At 33.2% G+C, this 22,492-nt stretch overlaps 1 protein-coding gene across 8 annotated transcripts in view; it reads right to left on the bottom strand.

Annotated features, from left to right (window-relative positions):
- Positions 1–22,492, bottom strand: part of CACNA2D1 (calcium voltage-gated channel auxiliary subunit alpha2delta 1) — a 494,639-nt gene that overhangs the window by 15,728 nt on the left and 456,419 nt on the right. For 4 of the 8 annotated variants that reach the window (XM_055347564.2, XM_055347565.2, XM_055347568.2 and 1 more), the window contains 14 exons: positions 22,414–22,490; positions 21,085–21,105; positions 20,335–20,395; positions 12,272–12,369; positions 9,597–9,684; positions 8,499–8,561; positions 7,705–7,808; positions 6,711–6,797; positions 5,421–5,488; positions 4,994–5,032; positions 3,417–3,488; positions 2,030–2,182; positions 1,879–1,931; positions 259–314 (listed from right to left, as the gene is read on the bottom strand). In XM_055347564.2, the coding sequence (XP_055203539.1) occupies positions 259–314; positions 1,879–1,931; positions 2,030–2,182; positions 3,417–3,488; positions 4,994–5,032; positions 5,421–5,488; positions 6,711–6,797; positions 7,705–7,808; positions 8,499–8,561; positions 9,597–9,684; positions 12,272–12,369; positions 20,335–20,395; positions 21,085–21,105; positions 22,414–22,490 (1,040 nt within the window). The remainder of the gene's footprint in view (positions 1–258; positions 315–1,878; positions 1,932–2,029; positions 2,183–3,416; positions 3,489–4,993; positions 5,033–5,420; positions 5,489–6,710; positions 6,798–7,704; positions 7,809–8,498; positions 8,562–9,596; positions 9,685–12,271; positions 12,370–20,334; positions 20,396–21,084; positions 21,106–22,413; positions 22,491–22,492) is intronic. The other 4 variants (XM_055347566.2, XM_055347567.2, XM_019031687.4 and 1 more) reach the window with 1 other exon arrangement.

The raw sequence follows: 22,492 nt of genomic DNA, 5'->3' as shown, positions 1-22,492 counted from the left end.
TAATAGATGCCTGATAAATATCAATAGAATAAATGAATTCAAATACAAGATGGCTATGAGATCAGGCCAGTGTGACCTAGGTAATTTCTAAAACATTAGGAAAGGTTGGACAAAAAGTTTCTAGCTCTAAAATTATGAGATGGGTGACCTGTTTTCTCTTTCTCACACAAATATTCTCTGAATTTGTTGAACTTCAAGCACATCCCAAAAGAAAATTTTTATTGTTATGGCAATGACAAGGTCTGAGCATTTACATACCTGCCTCAAGGAGTCGTGGAAAGGTCAAACTCAAGAGAAACTGCTGTAGAATAGACCTGAATTTTTCAAATAAAAAAAAAATAAACATCTAGGGAAAAAATGTGTTTTTACATGTACACATACACATAAATACTGTTTCCCTTTATCTTTTTGGGAAAGAAAGTCTTGGAGTGTTTTTATTTAAGTATTTTTAAAATTATATAACACATTGTAACCTTTTTGTAATGTGTAAAAGAAGTCATGAAATCAGAAGTGTTCAGATCTTGTTCAGGATCAAGTGGGACACGATGTGTGAAGAAACCTAACAGGCAACGTTATCAAGCAGAAGAGTGCACTCTAAGAGGGAGAATGTCTGTTTCAGCGCGTAGGTTTTCACATTCATTACGTCTCCTTATTTTAGTTTTTAAAACCATTTCTTTTTGGGTTCCCCCTGCCCCCAACAAAGAAACAATGCTGTTTATACCATGGGTTTGAATTTGTTAACTATTTACTTTGTAATATAGAATATATTTGTAAATATGTAATGTAACTTTCATGAAACAAAATATACATATTATATAGAGAGATACAGCACGTTTCAGTTTTACAGTAACTGACAACTGAGCCAAATTTCTAGAACTGAATTTAGTTTAAAAAAAAGTGGGGGTGGGAGGGGATATAGGATAAAGACAAGTATTTCAGGGTCATGATGAAATTTTAAAAGCCTACTGAAATTAATATATAAAATCACATCAGAAGATACCATTTTTCAGAATAAAACAGAATTTTCTAAATCTTTTAAAAACTCTCAAAATTTTAAAATCTTTTTTGCTGCTTTAATGATATAGTCACTTAATTTTAGCTGGGCAAACCTCAACATCAAATGAATATTGTACATTAATCTACATGGAATAGGGCTAACAATACAGTGTGATGATACAAAAAAAAAAGATTAGAAGGGAGAGAGGGAAGAGGGAGATCATGGATTCCAGACGTAACAGGAGGTTTAGTTACAACTAAACAATGAGAAATGTGATCTTCCAGACCTTCCACAGTGCCACAATTGACCATTTAAATGTCTTATTTTCATAGGTTGTAGGGTCTACAGGTGAGGGTTGGGGGAGGTTTAGAAGGTAGCATCAGTGAAAAGAAATGATTAGATCCATTTCAGCAACCTGATGCCCCTAAAACGATACTAGTCCTTGTATCAATAGTAAAGAGGTAGAAGGTTGCCATCATGCCATGAATTTGATGCATGTAGACATCCAACTGGGATATTAAAGACAAATTGTAACTTCTTACAGATCAATACACCTAAAAGAAATTAGTGTAATGTTTTTATAAATATTTAATACAAATGAAAAGAGTTTCAATAGATGTGTAGAGGAAAGAAGACTCTGAAGAGGCTGAAGTTTACATGCACATAACATTGTTTTCATATGAGAAACTGAATAATGGTAACTTTATAGTGTTCACTTAGGAAAAACTATAAATATTACCAATAGGTGATGTAAAGAATGAGAAAAACTTAACTCCCTTAATAAAAATTTGAATATCCCCTAAATCCATATTTTCATCAGATGCTTTTTTATTTTACAACTTCTTTCTTTCATTACCAATAAAACTAAAATTTTGACTTACCAGGCAGCAGCAGTGGCCCACCAGCCAATTTGTAATATGTCTGCTATTGATGGCTATAAAATAAAATAATAAGGTCATTTCAGTAGTCTACTTGATACTGAGGACACTTGAGTACCCCTTGAGAATTGATTAGACCGTGGATATTACTGACCACATATGCTGAGCGATGTCCTGCTCCTTGTTTTGGTGCAGCACCGGGCTCACATACTGACTGATAATCATAAGATTTGTTAAAAGCATAAACTGATATATTAACCAGGTGTCTCATCAAGCTGGGATCAATCTCTCCAAAAAATCTTCCAATCTGGTGAAGAAAAAAATCATGAAGCAATGTGTACTTAAAATGTAAGCCAAAAATGAACACGGGAATCACCACTACAGTGAAAAGAAATAATACAAAGAAACTGAACTACAACTGAGGAGCTTAAAAACAAAAGCAAATGAGAAACGTGTATATGACACTGTGAACAAACTAAAATGAGAGTAAGTGTTCTCATTACTCAGTGGGGCTGTGTGATATTTTATTTGTGGAAAGAATGGACACACATTACTAAGCATTAAATCACAATCAAATGCTTCCCAGATGAATAAAACAGGGGTGGGGAATGGAGAGGTGTAAGTCGAAGGGTACAAAGAAGCAGTTATGTAGAATGCATAAGCCTAGAGATTCAACATACAACAGAGGACTGTAGTTAATAATATTGTGTTGTCTACCAGAAATTTGATGAGAGTAGATTTTAAGTCTTCTTACCGTACCGCAAAAAAGGTTAACAACCTGAGATGATGGATATGTTAATTGGCTTGACGTAGTAATCACTTAACTATGCAAATCAAAACATTTTTTTGTACACCTTAAACATATACAATAAAAAAAAGATCAAATGCCCCCCTGGGGAATGAAAAAGTGGCATAAATGAGAGAGCAGGCTGGCCTAGAAAAAGAACTTGTAGGGACTGTGATGAACTGGAACAAGTCCCATCCAAAGGGGCAATCATGAGTTAATCAGCTCCACCCCATAAATACTGTCATCCAGAAAAAAAACAAAAAAAGCCCAGGGTTGAGATATTTTTGCTTTGTTTTTTTTTAAAAAAAGAAGCCAGGAATGCAGATTCAGAAGTGAAATTAGTTGCCATCTAATTCAAATTTGTTAAAAATAGCCTACGTGCTGCTAATTTGCAGGTTTGATACTAGAAATCACATCAGTTTTAACAAGCTATATATTAAATTAGATATCATCAACTGACAAATTTTGAAGTGAAAGTTTTCTAAATATCTGAAAGATTAAAAGTTCATGTCATGCTAAAATCCTTAACTGTATGTTTTAATGATACCAGTACTAAAATGTAAAATCAAATAACATAAAAACTAGACTAGCATGCATTTCTTAATGGTTTACATAACATTAAGCATTTTACAAATTATTTTATGACAGAAATAAAACAGCTCATCGATTTCTAAAACACTGAAAGAGGTTTTGTAATGTTGATCTGGGAAACACACTTTGGAAAGCCTAATTCCCTCTTATTTGAGGTACATACCTGATTAGTATAATCATCATGATTTGCCATCAGAAGAAACCCACCATCATCCAGAATCACACAATCCATTACCTATCAAAATAAAGAGAACAGTTAACACATTTTTAGAAAGGTTAGGAGGCTGCATTGTCTTTACCCCATTATATACATGATTAGAGCAATAAAAACAGAAAATTTTAAATGCCTATCTTCTCTTGAACGTATATGTTCATTAAATTCTGGTGAAATAAAGGCATGCATAGATTTATATCAAACCATCAGGCTTGATAATCCAACACCAACCATCCACTTGAGACTGTCAATTCAGTCTGAACAAATCAGAAGAGCAAATTAGAAATAATCTTTTTACCATTTCCGGGTCATCTAAATGATCCAGAAAACTGGATAAATTATTTAATAATGAGTAACTGATTTAAACACATACTTAGGATTTTGACAAAAAGATATTTTAAAAAATATCATTTTAGTTATCCTGTTTCACAGACTTAAAACACAACAGTACTATAAGACTATTTATAATTATTTCATATTTTAGATTAAAAATATGTAGTTGGATAATTAGAGATTTAAAAGCAAAATGCAAAACAAAAAATGTCCATGGTTAAGAAAATACTTGTTTCACCCTGAAACACAGGATAAATTCCTACCTAGTTTAAATCATGTTTTAATGTATGAAAATCAATATAATAATTTGTATTGAATAAAAATCACAAATAAAAACACTTTTCAAAGTTGAGGATGTAATGCATTGCATTTTCCTAATGTGGAAGCAGTTTATTACTAAAATATTTGCTCTTAAAACAGCTACTGCATAGTCTATGTGAAATAGATAAGTTACAAAAATCATTAAAATTATTGGCTCATAATTTCACAGGAGTAGGAGTGATAAAGACGATATGAATCCCCTGCTTCCCTTGGAGATATACAGACACACAAAAGAGGACTGGAAGAAAATATTGTTTCATCATTGTTATTCAATTTTTAGAATTATTTATCTAGTATCATTCTTAGGGCATCTTCAACTTTTGAACAAAGTTGACATTTCCTTTTTCAATTTCTTAAACAGAAGTGAAAGTAATACAAGACACCTTAAAACTCAATCCATGTAACTATAACTTTATAATAAACTGTAATACTTCCAGGTTTAGTTAAAACATTTTTCCTATAACTATATAATACAGTGTGAACAAATTTAGAGAAAGTGTGATAGGTGAGAGAAAACTGCATTGATAACCAATAGGGTTGCTTGCTTTGGTTAGAAACTTCCTATCCAGAAATAGAGCTAAAGATAAATATGTACAAAAGAATGTAACACAGTTGAGACCAAATAGAACCATCATATTGACATGACAATTTTTTTTACCTTCCAAGGATATATACATATTTTTAAAAATTCAAGCATTTCTCATTCAAAATCAAAAGCATATAAATTCAAATGAATATATTATTTCACATTTCCATAGAATTTTTTAGCCTTTGATTACAAATTCCTGCATATTTTTTTCATCACTATAGTCTTAGCAAGAGTAACACAAGGAAATATTGTACTCAAAAGTGATTTTAAATAGTTTTCTTACATCACTGTTTCTTTTGCAGTCACAAACTGGACCAGCACACTGAAAGACAAAAATGCGATTATCACCTCACTTTTAAAAGTTGGATTTTAATTATATTATTACCATGTTATAATTAGAAATTCTGGAATAATTTATCCAGTAGAAAAATAAGATTAAACAGTCTAGTCTATAAGAAACAAAAGTTTTATCTTATTAGACAATGTCAATCAATATATAAACTAGCATTGCATGTTATAACCTTGAAATACTTTTATTACATATTGACTAATTTAAACAAAAAAAGCTTTGAAAAAATAGGAATTCAGAATTCTACTTCAGTGTAGTGGTACTGAGAATGTATTTGCCACTGTATAAGGACCTTATATTTTTTTCTATTGAATTTTGAAAACATTAAACATAGCATAAGAATTTTTTAAAAATATCTTACCGGATCTCTAATTGAGGTTTTGGTGAAATTCTCTATCCAGGAATTTACATCAATTTTAATTCCAACAACTGAAAAATTAATTTGAATTAATTCAAAGGTATAATTAGATGTACTACAACCTTTGCAATATGACAGTTATTTTGATAACAAGTATCAGACTATAGTTTATTACAGAAGTTTTAGTTTTGTGTTCTTCATTAAGAAATAATGCTAATAGCTCTGAAACTATTACACAAATTGTAACGTATTCACAAAAGAGTGTATTCATTAGCCACAACCTGACCAATTAACTAATACAATAAGCTAAATAAAAAACAGTAGTGTCAGGAGAGCCTCATAAACTTGAAGTCATTCAAACGGTATATTTTAAGATGTTTCCCTAACCCCACCAGTGCTTGCAGTAGGTGCTTAATAAATCTTTGCTGAAAGAGTGAATAGATGAATGGATGAGTAGGTGGCTTAGTAGGAGAGTGGGTGAATAAATGAATGGCTGAGAGAATAACTGATTTAGTAAGTAACTGAGCAATTGAATGAAGGAATAGGTAAGTGAGTTAGTGAGTAAGTGATGGAGTGAATTCATGTAATAGATCCGCTGATGGGGTAAAGCTGTCCTCAGGAGCAGGAAGGCTCAAAATAGTCTCCTTTAAAACTTCAAACACTGAATCATACAATCAAAAAAACTAATAGCTTTTACTTTATTGTATTCACTCACTCTAGCCCACTTCTGATCCTCATTAATGCTCACTTTTACTATCTTTGTTTACTTGCCTATTTTTCCAAAAAGTTATTTTTCTATATATTTTATAGCAAGTTTTTAACTGAGCCCTACCTAATTCACTTTAACAGACACCTACTAGAATATAGTATAAATATGCCATATTTATCTTTTCCCTCAGGGCTGGAAACTTAACTTTTTTGTACAAATATGTAACTCCTTGGCCATATAACTTTGTATGTATTTTAAAGTATTAAGAGAGACTTCTGGAGTGGGGTTGCTAATCCAACATTAAAAATTTTGATTATTATACTAAATTGATTCCATAAATTTGTGTCAGAGTATAAACATACACACTGTTTTGAAAATTCCTCAAATCTATGTAGTATCAATTTGATTTTATCCCAACTTCAGAGGTAACTAGTCATATTTTATTTAATTTTTTTAAGTGTGCATGCCTTTATTTTGTTTGAGACCTTTTGATGACCTTCTTGATAAACATTGCCAGTTTATAATATAAATGCCAAGTAACATTTAATTTTGATTGTGTTTTTGTATTTAATATTTATCCTTACCTGCAGGTTTAAGAAGTTTCCCTTGAATATATATTTCTACAGCTTTGCTTACCATAATGCCCGATTCATAGGCACCAGGTCCACTTTCTAAAAAAAAATAAATAAATAAAACACCTATCAAGATATATTGAATAATAATATTGATTTTCCATCATTAGATACAGATGGATAGTATTTTGCTTTAAAATTCTAGCATCTACAAACTATAAAAATGTTTGTGCTCTCCTTCCTCTCTTCTTCCTTTGTATACACTAGGCTAACTGGTATATCCATGAATTGGTTTGTATTAATTGATTCGGGGACATTAATTAGCTTGGTTGCATCTGCTTTCACAACATAATGAATACATGCCAAATCTCTACTTCACAACATTTGTTAAAATATTAAGGAGTTCTGCTGAAGTGAAGTGGAAAGATTGATCCTGGATGCATAAAACTGATTTTGTCTTTTGTAAGACATATGTCACTGGGCAAAACTTTGAAATTCTCTGAACTTGTGTCCCCATTTATGAAAATGAAGGTAAATACTACCTATGTGCAAAGATGTTCAGGGATTAAATTACAAGGTTTTTGGGAAATAAGTCAATAAAATATTTTAAAAGATAAGCTATTATTAATTGTATAATTAGATTTTATAATACTGATAAAATGTAATTAGTCAATGGAATTACTCTATTTAATTCCTTAAATGTTTTTCAATACATTTTCAGTTGTAATATGAGGGATTATCTACATGTGTTTCTATTTCTTATGCATGCCTAACAGATATGCTATCTCTAAATTACTGGAAGACTGTTTGCTGTGTATGCATTTTGCCTCTTCAACTAAATGATGTTTCTTTTCTATTTTCCTAATGCCTTGCAAATACTCTATTTTTAATGATGACTATTCTGAGTAGTTAACATAAAATGTAGTGATTTGGGGGGAGAGCAGATAGTAGCAGTAATTTATTATTTAAAAAATTGAGAAAAGCTGAATTCCAAAGCAATACTTACTGTTAAAGTAGGGAGCAGTGAAAACATAGTTATCATTATCTAGGCTCCTTTTATAGAAGCTGTCCTCATATGTCTCTGGGTTTTCTTGCCAATTTTCTCCAGCCCTAAGGAGGAAATGGCTCATCATTTGTATTCTTTAATCTACCTGATAACTTACTTTATCCTCTGTGGACTTGCTGAGCTTTACAGATACGCCTACATCTCAGGTATGTCTAAAGAAGTTAGTGGTAATTGATAGCATAACTGATACTCATTACTGAGCAATGCATCAGCATAGCACTAAATTAAGAATCAGAATAAGCTAACTCCTAGTTTTACTCCGTTGTTTACTAGTCAGGTAACAGGACAAGTAAGTTAATAGGTCAATTAATGTTAGTAAGCATTGGTGCCTACTCAGCCTACTTCATGGACTGTTACGAAGATAATAGAGATAAGATGCATCAAAGAAGAGTGAAAGCTAATAAAGTGCTACATAAATATTGCTGATTGGTTATAATCATTGTGTTCATTTCTCTGGTTTAGCTTGTGTCTACAAAGAGAAAAATCTCTTTAAACGTCTCTTAAATTTTGTAATAAATATGTTTGGCAAGCAAAAACATCATTGAAGAATTTTATAATGTCATTTTTCAGAGAAATAAAATCTTTTAATAATGTAAATACTGTAAACAATGGCTCCAATGTAATCTAATGGCAATCAGTTTATTTGAAGAATGGCTTCCTTAAGCAGTAATGTACAAATCCTTGGCGCAGTCTTTTGTAATGTACTTGTTTTTACAGATGTTATTTGAACTTACTCTTTGGGATAAACTCTGGTAATCCCACCATCAGTCACAACAAATCGTGCTTTCACTCCCTTGCTGAAACAGAAGACAAAAGAAGGAAATGTCCTATTGAACATATTCTAAAATACAAAGTTAGGTGTTGGTGATACAAAGAGAAGTTTAGGAAGTAAAGGAAATATATCAATAGATACACAACTATGTTTTAATAATTTAAATATCTATTAAATTTGTACTTGAAGGATGTTTAAGGAAGACATCTCATAGGAAATAATGACTGAGGTGCATTTTGAACATGGAGTATGAATTGACAGCAATGACACAGAAAGCAGGAAGGTATCACTTGTAGAGAGGAATGTATACATAAGGGAAAGCTACCAGAGATGGCTGGTGTTTGGTACAGAAAAAAAACGTAAGACAAAAGGAGAGAAACAGTAAGAAGTAAAGTTTCAAGTGCAAGTTCCTCAATGGTCAGCTAATGAATGATTCTGAATTCCATCTTAGAGAGCTTCACCTGTATCTTGAACTTAGAACTGCATTTTAGGAGTTAGATTCTGGCCAATATGAATTGTATGGAGAATTGACTAGAAGCTTCATGTGGAGGAATGGAGAACACTAAAGGCAGAAAAATCAGTTGCTGTGATTTCTTAGAAATGGGATCTTAGGGCCTTCATTATGAGGTAGAGAAGAAAACATTGCTAGGAGAAATACTTAGCATTTAGTGACTGAAAATGGGGTGGAGAAGAGATTATAAATAAGAATCATACTCAGATTTTCTCAACTGGATGTATGGTAGTGCTATTAGAAATCCAAATAAACACTGACTAGAAATCCTACTTTAGCACAAACAGAAACACACAATCATGCCCATTTAATTTGGTTTATTCACCCTGAAGTGTATGTGCATGAAAAGTTGAGTAATAGCAGACATTAGTACTGAAAAACACCCACAACTGAAAATGCAAGTTGTCAACAACTGTATAGTGATTTTCTTGAGAAATATTAAACATTATTAATGAACTGTAAATTTATGAGATTCATACCCAATTTCCACAGGAGAAACTAAATTGAAATGCAGAATACATATTTTTATTAATAAGAACAAATACTTACATATTTTTCTGCTTACTCCAGTAATTTTGGACAAGTTCATTTGTAAAGCCTGCATCAAGCAAGACTCTATTAATCAAATCCGCGTTACCTAACACAGAAAAAGAAGATCATCAGTTACACTCACATTTCTAAAATTATGATCATAATGAAAAATATATTTTCTATTTCCAAAAGCAATTTAGAGTAGATATTTCTATGAATTTTAAAATATATTCCATATTCATTTTCTTTGTAATTTTTATATTGTTCATCTTGCCTCACAGTTTTTCAGGAAATGAATGGATTTAGTAGTAGAAAAATCAATTCTAAATGAGCCAAATTATTTTGTAAACTTTATCAAAATAAGAAATAAGCTATGTTAAGAAACAGGAAATAGTCCTTCTTTTGTGTTTTTGTTTATTTCTGTATGGTAGCATGGCGATTCCCAACCATCATAATTTTATGACAATTTAATGTACACACATAAAATTTTATATATGTATATAAAATTTATATATATAGAAACAGAACTACCACTGAAATTATCAAGTAAAAACATTCAACAAAAAGTTACTGTCTACTTTCACTTTCATTTGTTATAAGAAAAGCTATTTTCATTCTTTTCTATCACAAATATCAAAACATAGGATAATCTTGGAGTAAATAAGACTATGAAAAATTCAGTGCCGCATATCGAGGAACAAGGAATGGAATGAGCATCACAGAGCAGTACAATCCCAAGAATGTTTTTGAAATCTACTGGTATTGGTCAAAGAACCAATACCTAAGTAGATAATAGGTTGTCATTTCTAGAATAACTGAAGTGCATATTAGCCCAAGTTTAAAGATAATTGAGGAAGCAGGTGATGAGGATCAAAGGCCAATTATTACGTATTCTTAAACAAAAACCTCTGCCTTCTTCCCATTCTCCTTGTTCATCTAAACCCATTAAGCTCTGAAATACCCTAACAGGTACCCTCTGAAATTGCACATTTACGATAAAATTTGACTTTTTCAGATAAAGAATATATGTTCTTAACATCCTATTACTATACAACATGGTGGTGAGATAGGCTGGAAACATTTTTGTTGCTTTTAATTATTTTAAGTTAATATATCTTACACCTGGGATTAAAGGATCAATTTAATCCCTATTTTGGAGTACATTTTAATTCATTCTAGACACTCTTTTTTACTATATTATTTTAGAAACGGAATCATTTAAAAAAACAGTTCATTTGGAAAGTAAATGTTCTAATTGCCTCCAATCCCTTTAGGTAAAACAAAATAAATAGATACAGATATAAAAAAGAATGATTCCAATTTTCATGGTGTTCTGAAAAGTTATATGTTAGGAAAAACATTTCTGATAAACTCATTTTTGCAAGGAATATGAGAGTGTTTCATAATTTTGGTATCCAATTAAAGGAACATTCAACAATCTTATAACAGTTCTCTCTTGGAAATGCCTAGTACTCATTAATAGGAAATAAACAATGACATAAAATAACATTTCAAAGGCACTGGCTCAGTCTCAGTGAGCTCGCACTGCGTAGAAAGGTTTGGAATCATCATGTTAAGACATGATCAATGTAAACTCTGGCTCCCATGACAGGTTTTCAGAGTGGCTCACTGAAGCCGCTAACTAATTTGTGCTAAAGTGAAGGAGCTAGGAAGTGATTTCTTCTCATATGCAATAAATCGAAGTTAAGAGGCAGCTTTAAGAAAGGCTTTGCCTTTTTGATAACTGATAAAGTGCTTTGACCCTTCCTGACAGAAAGATAAATAATTGAAAAACAAAAAGAAGGGAGGAGAAGGAAAAGGAGGGAGGGAGGGAGAGAGGAGAACAAAGAGACTCCTCTTTGAGAGAGAACCAAAAAAGTCAATTATGTGTACTTATTTTTTTTCAAATTTTATTTATGAAGATAAATTTTGCCATGAATTTGGTTTTCCTCTTATTTCCCATTTGTACGGTATTTGTTTTGGTAGTGATTTTATAATAAGTATTTTTAGAAGAAAAAAAGATTTAGATTTTTTAATGATTTAAAAGCCAAGAATCCATAATTTTCTATTAAGCTTAGAGTATGAATGATGCAAATTTACCTGAAAGACAAATATAATGGTTAAAAACTAATTACTAATTTTCTGTTGCCTATTTTAATTTGATTTACCTCATAAATGAAAAATTACAGAAGCATAATTTTTTAAGACATAAAGTTAACTTGTGATCAAAATAGAATGTCAGGAAGGAAGAAAATCATTAAGTGATATTTCTTTATACTTCGGTTTTTATTCTACCCATATTAAAACTCATTATATTATTTGAAACATATAAATAAATTTATAAAAATGTACATTTTCCTCTCCCAGGCAAAATGCTATAAAAATCTTCAAAAGATCATTCAAAATTAAATTTCCTAAATTTGAGAGGAGCTAACATAAGCGTGCCATATTTACGTTTAACCATTTGAAATAATATATTACCTTGTTTTCAAAATTTGATTTAACTAAATAATGAAATAACATTTCTTTAGTTTGCAAAATTAAGGATCAAATTGTTACATTTTACTATTAAAAAGTTGTAAAGTAAATAAACAACCAGCACAATATAAAGTAATATGATTATCGTATCCTATGATATACTATAAACCAATAGAACCACACTCAGCAATCATTTTGAATTAATGCATACTTACATGATGGGTTGTTTGGAGTTTTTCTATCAATAAACTCGTTGAAATTTAAGAGAAATTCAGTGTTATTATCCGATATTTTCAGGTCATTGCAGTAATCTCTGAAAAAAACATTTTGAGATATTAGGTATTAAAATCAAAACTTTACAGGGTAATTAAAGGTAGTGAAAACACTATTTTTTTTTATTAGCCACAAGACTTTGCAAACTGTTGAGCTTCTTGTTACTTCCATTTCCTCACTTCTATAATGGACCAATACTTTACCAGTAAGTGGTGATTATAGGCAATATGAATTAAACATTTGGCCTTTGGACAGTAGGTGCTCAATAAGTATTAGGTTTTGGTGTAGTTATACTATTATCATTGTATATCCCAGATTTAGGAGTCTCATATAGCAATTGAAACAGAAATCTTGGGGCATGGGGGGCAAGGAGAGGGAGAGCATTAGGACAAAAACCTAATGCATGCGGGGCTTAAAACCTAGATGACAAGTTGATAGGTGCAGCAAACCAACATGGCACGTGTATACCAATGCAACAAACCTGCACGTTCTGCACATGTATCCCTGAACTTAAAATAAAAAAAAAAATTGCCTGGAGTTACACACATACACAAACACAACTGAGTGGACATAAAGCTAGTGAAATTTGAATAATATCAGTGGATTGTGTTTATGTCAAGTTTCCTGGTTGTGATACTGTGTTAAACTTATACAAGATGTTGCCATTGGAGGAAACTGAGTAAAAGGTATATAGGTTCTCTCTGTATTATTTCTTGCAACTGCATGTGAATCTATGACTGTCTGAAAATAAAAATTTAGACAATAAAAAAGCCCAGAAATCTTAAAGTTCATTACATGTTAATATATTTTAATAAAATATTACCATTATTTTAAAAAAGATTTTAAAAAGTGGCAATGTTTTACATATTTGCAAATTATCTTTAATTCCTGACAAGAGAAGACAAGTATGTCTCTGCAATCAATTGCAAGAGTTTGTTTTGGTCTATAGAGAAAATTTGTCCTCACAGAGACGAGAGGCTTGTTTTTCTTCAGATACTGCGGCTGTTCTGTTTTTGATAACATACTCAAACTTGTTTATTTGTAATTCATTGATGGGTAGTTGTAACATGGAATCTGAAACAATATTAATAGTTTTTTTGTCTTCTGTTACATTAAAATTCCATATTCTTTCTTATACTTTAAATGAATCTTTTAAGCATATGTGATTTTGTAAAATCATAAGCTGGTTATTTAGAAAATGAGTTGTGTACAACTTCCAAATAATGACACATTATACAATATTGAAAATTTACACTCATTATTATCTTCAACTAAGTAAGTATTGGGAAGGAATCATGTACATAGTAGCGTATACAACTTTCCCAAAATTCTAATTTTTGTTGGAAAGCTTAGTTTCTGTCATTGGCAGCAAATACTCTTAGTTGCTTTCTTCGAAGTCAAAAGCTCATCTGATTTATTTTTGAGAAACTATCTGCTGGCTATCCAAATCTGAATAACCATAGTTCTGTAATTTGTTCTTTCAAGTAATGTTACATTAAAAAAAAAAGCAGAAAGCACCTTGTTCACTTCCTAACACAATCATACAAGTCCTTTATTTTTTTGAGACATCCAAGTTACTCTGGGATGCAGTAGCACTTCTAATTTTATCACATATAATATTAAAAGACATGCACTCAAGGGGAAAACTTCAATAAAATTTATAATTCTGAAATCAGGTAGCATGATGTCTCTAGCTTTGTTCTTTTTGCTTAGGATTGTCTTGGCTATATGGGCTCTTTTTTGGTTCCATATGAAATTTAGTTTTTTCTAATTCTGTGAAGAAAGTCAATGGTAGCTTGATGGGTATAGCATTGAATCTATAAATTACTTTGGGCAGTATGGCCATTTTCATGATATTGATCTTCCTATCCATGAGCATGGAATGTTTTTCCATTTGTTTTTGTCTTCTCTTACTTCTTTGAGCAGTGGTTTGTAGTTCTCCCTGAAGAGGTCCTTCACACACATCCCTTTTAAGTTGTATTCCTAGGTATTTTATTCTGTTTGTAGCAATTGTGAATGGGAGTTCATTCATGATTTGGCTGTTTGTCTATTACTGGTGTATAGGATTGCTTGTGGCTGGGCACAGTGGCTCACGCCCATAATCCCAGCACTTTGGGAGGCTGAGGCAGGCAGATCACGAGGTCGAGAGTTTGAGGCCAGCGTGGCCAAGATAGTGAAACCTCGTCTCTACTAAAAATACAAGAAATTAGCCAGGCATGGTGGTGGGCACCTGTAATCCCAGCTACTTGGGAGGCTGAGGCAGGTGAATCGCTTGAACCCAGAAGGTGGAGGTTGCAGCGAGCAGAGATCATGCCATTACACTCCAGCCTGAGAAACAAAAGCGAGACTCCATCTCAAAAAAAAAAAAAAAAAAAAGGAATGCTTGTGATTTTTGCACATTGATTTTTTATCCTGAGACTTTGCTGAAGTTGCTTATCAGCTTAAGGAGATTTTGGGAAGAGACAATGGGGTTTTCTAATATACAATCATGTCATCTGCAAACAGAGACAATTTGACTTCCTCTCTTCCTATCTGAATACCCTTTATTTCTTTCTCTTGCCTGATTGCCCTGGCCAGAACTTCCAATACTATGTTAAATAGGAGTGGTGAGAGAGTGCATCCTTGTCTTGTGCCTTTTTCAAAGGGAATGCTTCCAGCTTTTGCTCATTCAGTATGATATTGGCTGTGGGTTTGTCACAAATATCTCTTATTATTTTGAGATATGTTCCATCAATACCTAGTTTATTATGAGTTTTTAGCATGAAGGGGTGCTGAATTTCGTTGAAGGCCTTTTCTGCATCAATTGAGGTAATCATGTGGTTTTTGTCATTGGTTCTATTTATCTGATGGATTACAAGGCTACAGTAACCAAAACAGCATGGTACTGGTACAGAAACATATAAACCACTGGAACAGAACAGAGGTCTCAGAAATAACGCCACACATCTACAACCATCTGATCTTTGACAAACCTGACAAAAACAAGCAATAGGGAAAAGATTCCCTATTTAATAAATGGTGTTGGGAAAACTGGCTAGCCACATGCAGAAAACAGAAGCTGGACCCCTTGCCTACACCTTATACAAAAATTAACTCAAGTGGATTAAAGACTTAAATGTAATACCTAAAACCATAAAAACCCTGGAAGAAAACCCAGGCAATACCATTCAGGGCATAGGCATGGGCAAAGCCTTCATAACTAAAACACCAAAAGCAATGGCAACAAAAGCCAAAATTGACAAATGATATCTAATTAAACTAAAGAGTTTCTGCACAGCAAAAGAAACTATCATCATCAGAGTGAACAGGCAACCTACAGAATGGGAGAAAATTTTTGCAATCTACCCATCTGACAAAAGGCTAATATCCAGAATCTACAAAGAACTTAAATTTCCAAGAAAAAAACAAACAACTCCATCAAAAAGTGGGCAAAGGATATGAACAGACAGTTCTCAAAATAAGACATTTATGTGGCCAACAAACATATGAAAAAAAGCTCATCACCACTGGTCATTACAGAAATGCAAATCAAAACCACAATGAGATACCATCTCATGCCAGTTAGAATGGCGATCATCGAAAAGTCAGGAAACAATAGATGCTGGAGAGGATGTGGTGGAATAGGAATGCTTTTACACTGTTGGTGGGAGTGTAAATTGGTTCAACCATTGTGGAAGACAGTGTGGCGATTCCTCAAGGATCTAGAACCAGAAATGCCATTTGACCCAGCAATCCCATTAGTAGGTATATACCCAAAGGATTATAAATCATTCTATAAAGACACATGCACATGTATGTTTATTGCAGCACGGTTCAGAACAGCAAAGACCTGGAACCAACCCAAATGCTGATCAATGATATAGACTGGATAAAGAAAATATAACACAAATGCCCCATGGAATACTATGCAGCCATAATAAGTTCATGTCCTTTGCAGGGACATGGATGAAGCTGGAAGCCATCATTCTCAGCAAACTAACACAGGAACAGAAAAACAAACACCGCATGTTCTCACTCATAAGTGGGAGTCGAACAATAAGAACACATGGACACCAGGGACGGGAACATCACACACTGGGGTCTGGTGGGGGGCAAGGGGAGGGAGAGCATCAGGACAAATTTCTAATGCGTGTGGGGCTTAAAACCTAGATGATGTGTTGATAGGTGCAGAAACCACTACAGTACATGTATACCTATGTAACAAACCTATACGTCATGCACATGTATCCCAGAAGTTAAAGTAAAATTTTTTAAAAAGTGTGTATATATATATACACACACACACACTGTTCAAAACAGTGCATATATATATATATAATTTATTTATTTATTTATAATCAAGCACATAAAGGGCTTAACATACGTTAATTGAAGTGGACATTCATTGGCCTGTCCCACAAGCCAAATACTCTCCCTTCTCAAGTACGTTCTCCTTCCCTAAACACGTAAGTAAATTTCAGTCTTCTAGTCAGCTGTATTGATATCATTCAGCTATAAAAAAGTACTGATACATGCAACAACATGCATGAACCTTGAAAACATCATGCTACGTGACATAAGGCAGATACAAATGGTCACATATTGTATTGTTTCATTTATACAACGTGTCTAGAACAAGCACATAGCCATAAGAGACAGAAAATAGATTAGTGGTTGTTTGGGTCTGGGGAGGGTTGGGGAAGGATGGGTCGGTAACATTTAAGGTTACAGATTTTCTCTTTATGATGATGAAAATGTTCTAAAATTAACTGTAGTGATAGTTGTACATATATGTAAATATATTTTAAAACTTTGAATTGTAAAAAAAAATATATGAAATGTGACACTGACTACAGAAACGGTTCATACACTAATACCTGCTGGATTAAACAAAATCCATTGCCTATGAATTAGGAATTAGAATTGAGAGATATATCTATCTTTCTCTATGTATCTGGATTCTACCCTAGTTTCCACCTTGTCTTATAGTGAAGCTGAGAAAGCCAACATGCATAATCTGCTACTTAATAACTGGGAGAGACAAGGGAAGAAACTGTAGAGAACAACACAGACCTGAGATGGAGAGTCTTGCCAACATAGCAGGCCTAATTTCAATCTCTTTCTAAATTGTTTGCTATGTTAATATTCTGCGGGACCCTGTTTTTTTTTTTTTTTTTTCTAGCTAATGTTCTCCTTAATACTGAGAAAATTCTTTCTAGTTAAAGTGGGTTAAAGTTGCTCTCAGTAATTCAAAGTAACTTGAAATTAATTAAAGTGACTTGTGTCCAAAAACTACTAATAAGATTGAAGGTATTATTAGTGATACAATTTTTAAGAATATTCTTTATATATTTACAGATTCTCCAGTCACCAAGTATTTATTCAGCACCTACTGTGTGCCAGCAATGGATTCACTATTGGGTATTGAATATTAAGTCAAATAGACACAGTCATGGTCTGTTGAGGAAAGTAAATAAAATGTGGCCAGTGCTCCCCAAGAGAAATAGAGAATTCTATGAAGCAGTCAGGAAGGATGCGTATACCAGTGAAGAAAGGAAAGAAATCCCCACATTGAGGAACTTTTAAGTTGGGATTTCGGAGGGAGTGGGATGCATATGTATGTGTGTGTAGTCCAAAAGGGAAAAGAGAATTAATGGAAAAAAGAAGGTAAAACCAAAACCAAGCAAAAAAAAAAAAAAAAAAAAAAAAAGTGCATTTAGGAACTGAAAGACGTTAGTATGGATGAAATTTAGAGTAGGGGTAGGGAAACTTTCCCTGACAGGGCCACGTAGCAAGTGATTTAGGCTTTTGTGGCCCATAAATTCTATGACACAACTACTCAACCCTGTCTTTGTAGAGAAAGCAGCCAAAGACATTCCAGAAACAAATAAGCATCACTGTGCTCCAACAAAAATTTATGTTTAAAATTGATAGCTGATCTACAGGATGTAGTTTGATGGTCCGTAGTTTAGAGTGTGGGGGACCACACTGGTACACCAGGACTTGGTGAAAGAGCATTTGAAAGCTATAATATAAAGCACAGATAATCATAAAGACAATACACAATCACTGGCTCATATTTAGCAGATGAGAAATATGATTTTTTTCACATTTTAGAAACTCTCTCTGGTTACAGAACAGAGACAGCATTAAGAAATACGGGGCAAATATGAAAGTAGGGAGATCAAGTAAGAGGCAAATGTAGTAGTTTAGGTGAGAGAAGGCAGTGGCCTGGATTAGGGCAGAGGCAGCTGAGATTGACAGATACACTTGATACTCATATGACAGAACTGGCAAGACTGGTGATTGATTAGAAGTGAGATACAAGAGAAAGGAAGCAGAGAAGGACAACTAACAGGTTTCAAGATTGCTCGTTTGGGAGGATGGCATTTTCTCCTCTGAGGCAACATAGGTAGAACTTTCCAAAGGAAACAATTATTTATAAGATGCTAAATCTGAAGCACATTGAAGAGATACTCTTGTCTGGTTTCCATGAGATGTGTCTCATATTGAAATATGTAAATAATATAATGTAATATCAATGAAACACATATGTCTTTGTCTCTAGATATTTATGGCCATCATATAGATTGGGAATTATGAACCTAACCTGTAGGCAGAGAACACATGGGTGGCTTGTGGTCTGAATGCAGTCTCAGGTAAAAAGACAGCCTAGGCTAGCATCCTTTGCAGCCTTATATGAGTGATCAGCAGAAGAAATGAAACTCATGAAAGAGACAGTGAATATGCAGCCAGAGAGGGAGTAAGAAAAACAGAATAGTGTGTCATCAAGCAAGAGAAAGCACACTGTCAAAGGACAGCGTGATCAACAGCGTCACACACTAAAGGAAATTCAAGCAAGAGAAGCTTCTCAAGGATACGGGCATTCAAAAAGCCAAGAATATGCTTTGTTAACAGAGATTTTTTAAAAACCCATATTCCCTACGTTAAAGTAGAAACAATTCAGAAATATCCTTTTGCAAGAATTAAAGGGTAACTCAGAACAATTTATATGCATCTTTGGGTTTCTGGAATAATTTAAGAAAGTGAAAAATTAACAATCCAAGCTTCTATGTAAATTGTTCCCAATAATTTGGCCTAGATTAATAGGAATTATATTTGAATATTATATGTGTCTGTCATGGAATAGGAGTCAAAAACTGAGGAAAGAAAGAAGAATAAAGAACACCCTGGGATTACAGAATAGTTTCAAATAATTACAAGAAAACTGAGATGGAGAAAAAGATGTACATGCGTGTTGAAGGGAGATTATATGAGAGATAAATAAAATTGGGTAGAAAGAAATGAGGTGCATCTAAAAAGCTATGTAAAGCAATGCCACTGTAAACATGTTCTCCCAGAAAGTTGAATTAGACCATTAAAAAAATCCATTATTATGTTCATTCTACCCCTACGTGTATAGATACACATAAATATTGGTACATATATGTGTACATATGTGTATATACATATTCACAGGTAAAAATACACAATTTTCTATCACTGTTGGAAGCACTGTTTGTTCTACAAGAGCAAAGCCTATGTCCATCTTATTCCCATTGTGTCCCAGAGTCTACATTGCTTAGCACATAGTAATTGCTTTTTTTTTGAGATGGAGTCTCACTCTGTCATGAGGCAAGAGTGCAGTGGCATGATCTCAGCTCCCTGCAACCTCCTCCTCCTAGGTTCAAGTGATTCTCCTGCCTCAGCCTCCCAAGCAGCTGGGACTACAGGTGTGTGCCACCATGCCCAGCTAATTTTTGTATTTTCAATGGAGACGGGGTTTCACCATGTTGGCCAGATGGTCTTGATCTTTTGACCTTGTGATCCACCAGCTTCGGCCTCTCGTATTTGAATGAGTAAAGAAATGAATAAATAAGATTTTGTTTCAGTTTTAAAGTAATTATTTCCTTTGATTCCATAATGTGATATGGAACTAACCCAGAGCAGTCTTGACTCAATTCTGAACTACTGTTGAAGGCCTAGCTACTGATAGAAGATGTATCAAAAATACAACAAAACCAACCTTGGTGCTATGAATGTATAGCCAGATTCTTCAAAATTATCTGGCTTCAGGGTTTCCGAATCTGCAAAGATAATGTTACAGGATTAGATAGGTAATTCAGAGTATATATCCAGAGATTCTATAACAATAAGAAGGCATGAGAAAGATTACCTAATAAGAAAAATTGAAAATAGAGTACTTACATCCTAAAATTGAAACATAGCAATGAATATAAATGTCCTCAATGCTTCCCAAAATAATAAAATTATAACATGGATTAACTTCATAACATGGATCCCCACAGTTATTTCAAAGAAAATGCTATGTCTATAATTTTCTGATCCAACCCTACTGTAACCGAATATCTTTTAAAAAGCGATTGATATGAATGTTATACCAGAGGTATTTTAAAGACCAATTATTTATATAAACAGTTTACCAATATTATGATACAGAAAACGATGTTAAAAAAACTCATTAATGCCTTTAGTGAGTTAATAACATTCCTCATATTAGGTATGAATTAGTAAGTGGAAGGATACAAAACAAAACTTCTTAAGTCCAAGAAAAAAACGTGAATGTGAACCAGCTTGCATATGAAAACACAGCATATTCTTTCTACCATTTTTTTGCTGCTACATTTTGAGTGATCATGAAGGAAAATTTAGCAAATGAGAAGCACAGAGGATAATATCCAATAGGAAGGAAAATATCAGTGGAAATGTCAAGTGTACTAAACAGAAAGAAATTGAGCAACAAGAAAATACTTGCCCTTCATTTTGCCCTTTTTTGCTGTGAAAATCCATCAGAAAGAGAAAGCAGGGAAACAAAAAAAAAAAGAGGGTAAAGCAAAGGGGGTCACAAACAATATTTTATTCAATGACTTTCTTGAATAAAAATATTGTGCATAGATCAAAGGTTCATTTATGTACAGCTGTAGTCTGAGGAAAAAAAAGACATATTTTGAAGACTGGATAGTATGTCCTATCAATTATAACTAGATTACCCTCTCTGTACTGTGGTTATTTCAAGGGTCTGTTTTGCAAAGTGATTAATGCAGGTGTAATACCAATGACGTCAGGCTATAAACATAAGCATTTACTAATCAAAGACTCACGAGTTATCCCCTCATTTATCAATTGAAGAACTAGCTCATGCAGAATTGCTGGTTGTGAAAAGACCATCATATCTATCTACCAAGTGAAAGTGGAAATATAAATGTACTATGTATAATGCACTATGAACACCAGGCCTGCTGTGGGCAAAAAAGAACTGACAGAGAAATGAAAGAAACTGTAGCTTACTTTAAGATCAGATGTAAAATATATATGTATATTTTTGGTATTGTTTTGTATTTTACTTCATCCTCACAGAAAAATTTAAGGTTGTTAGCAATAATCGGCAGTGTGCAAAGGATATGATGGTCATTTTACTTTACAAAATCTAGTCACCCAAAACAAAATAAACAATAACTTGAAGTATGCACTAGTATTAATTACTCTACATTCCAAATGAGGCTTAAAAAAATTAATCCATTTGCATTACTGAGACATTAATTTGGATTACGAAAAGAAAGTTAATTGCCAAACCAAAGCCAAAGACCAGTGCAATTTAATTTATTCAAAGTAGAAGAAGTAGAAGATGTGAAGCACAATATTATTCTCGCCAAATGCAAAATAAATAAATAAATAACCAGAAACAAATATAAGGAAAGAAAAGGAAAAGCTTTACTAGCACAGTGCCATGAGAGTAGAGACTATGTTGATAAGTAGCATGTGAAACATTTTGCTCCAGGCTAGCAGACCCTTAAAACGACAGCAACAGGACACAGCACTGCAATGATTCTATGAGCACATAGCAAGGCAGGGAAGGGTGGTGGGGACTGCCAGTGAGACTGGAGTACCTGCTCATATTCTATCCATGTAGAATATTTCTTGTTCCTTGCATGTTTGGAATGGGTTAGAATCATTGCTGTAGATTTGGTAATAACACCTACTAAAATATTTCATAAGCCTTGGGTATTCCAAAATCTAGACGTATTTAAACACCTGATACTAGGAGATAACAAATGGACCCTGAAGTCACTTTCACAGTACTTACATCTGGCCTGAGTTATTGTCTCTTCTAGTTTGGCTTTTATATAGTAAAAACTGTAGGTTGGTAATACCAAGGCCAAACT

Source organism: Gorilla gorilla, chromosome 6, assembly GCF_029281585.2.
Source record: "Gorilla gorilla gorilla isolate KB3781 chromosome 6, NHGRI_mGorGor1-v2.1_pri, whole genome shotgun sequence".
Taxonomy (NCBI): domain Eukaryota; kingdom Metazoa; phylum Chordata; class Mammalia; order Primates; family Hominidae; genus Gorilla; species Gorilla gorilla.
The sequence above is the reverse complement of the archived record's forward strand: the minus strand, read 5'-3'. Positions and strand labels throughout refer to the sequence as shown.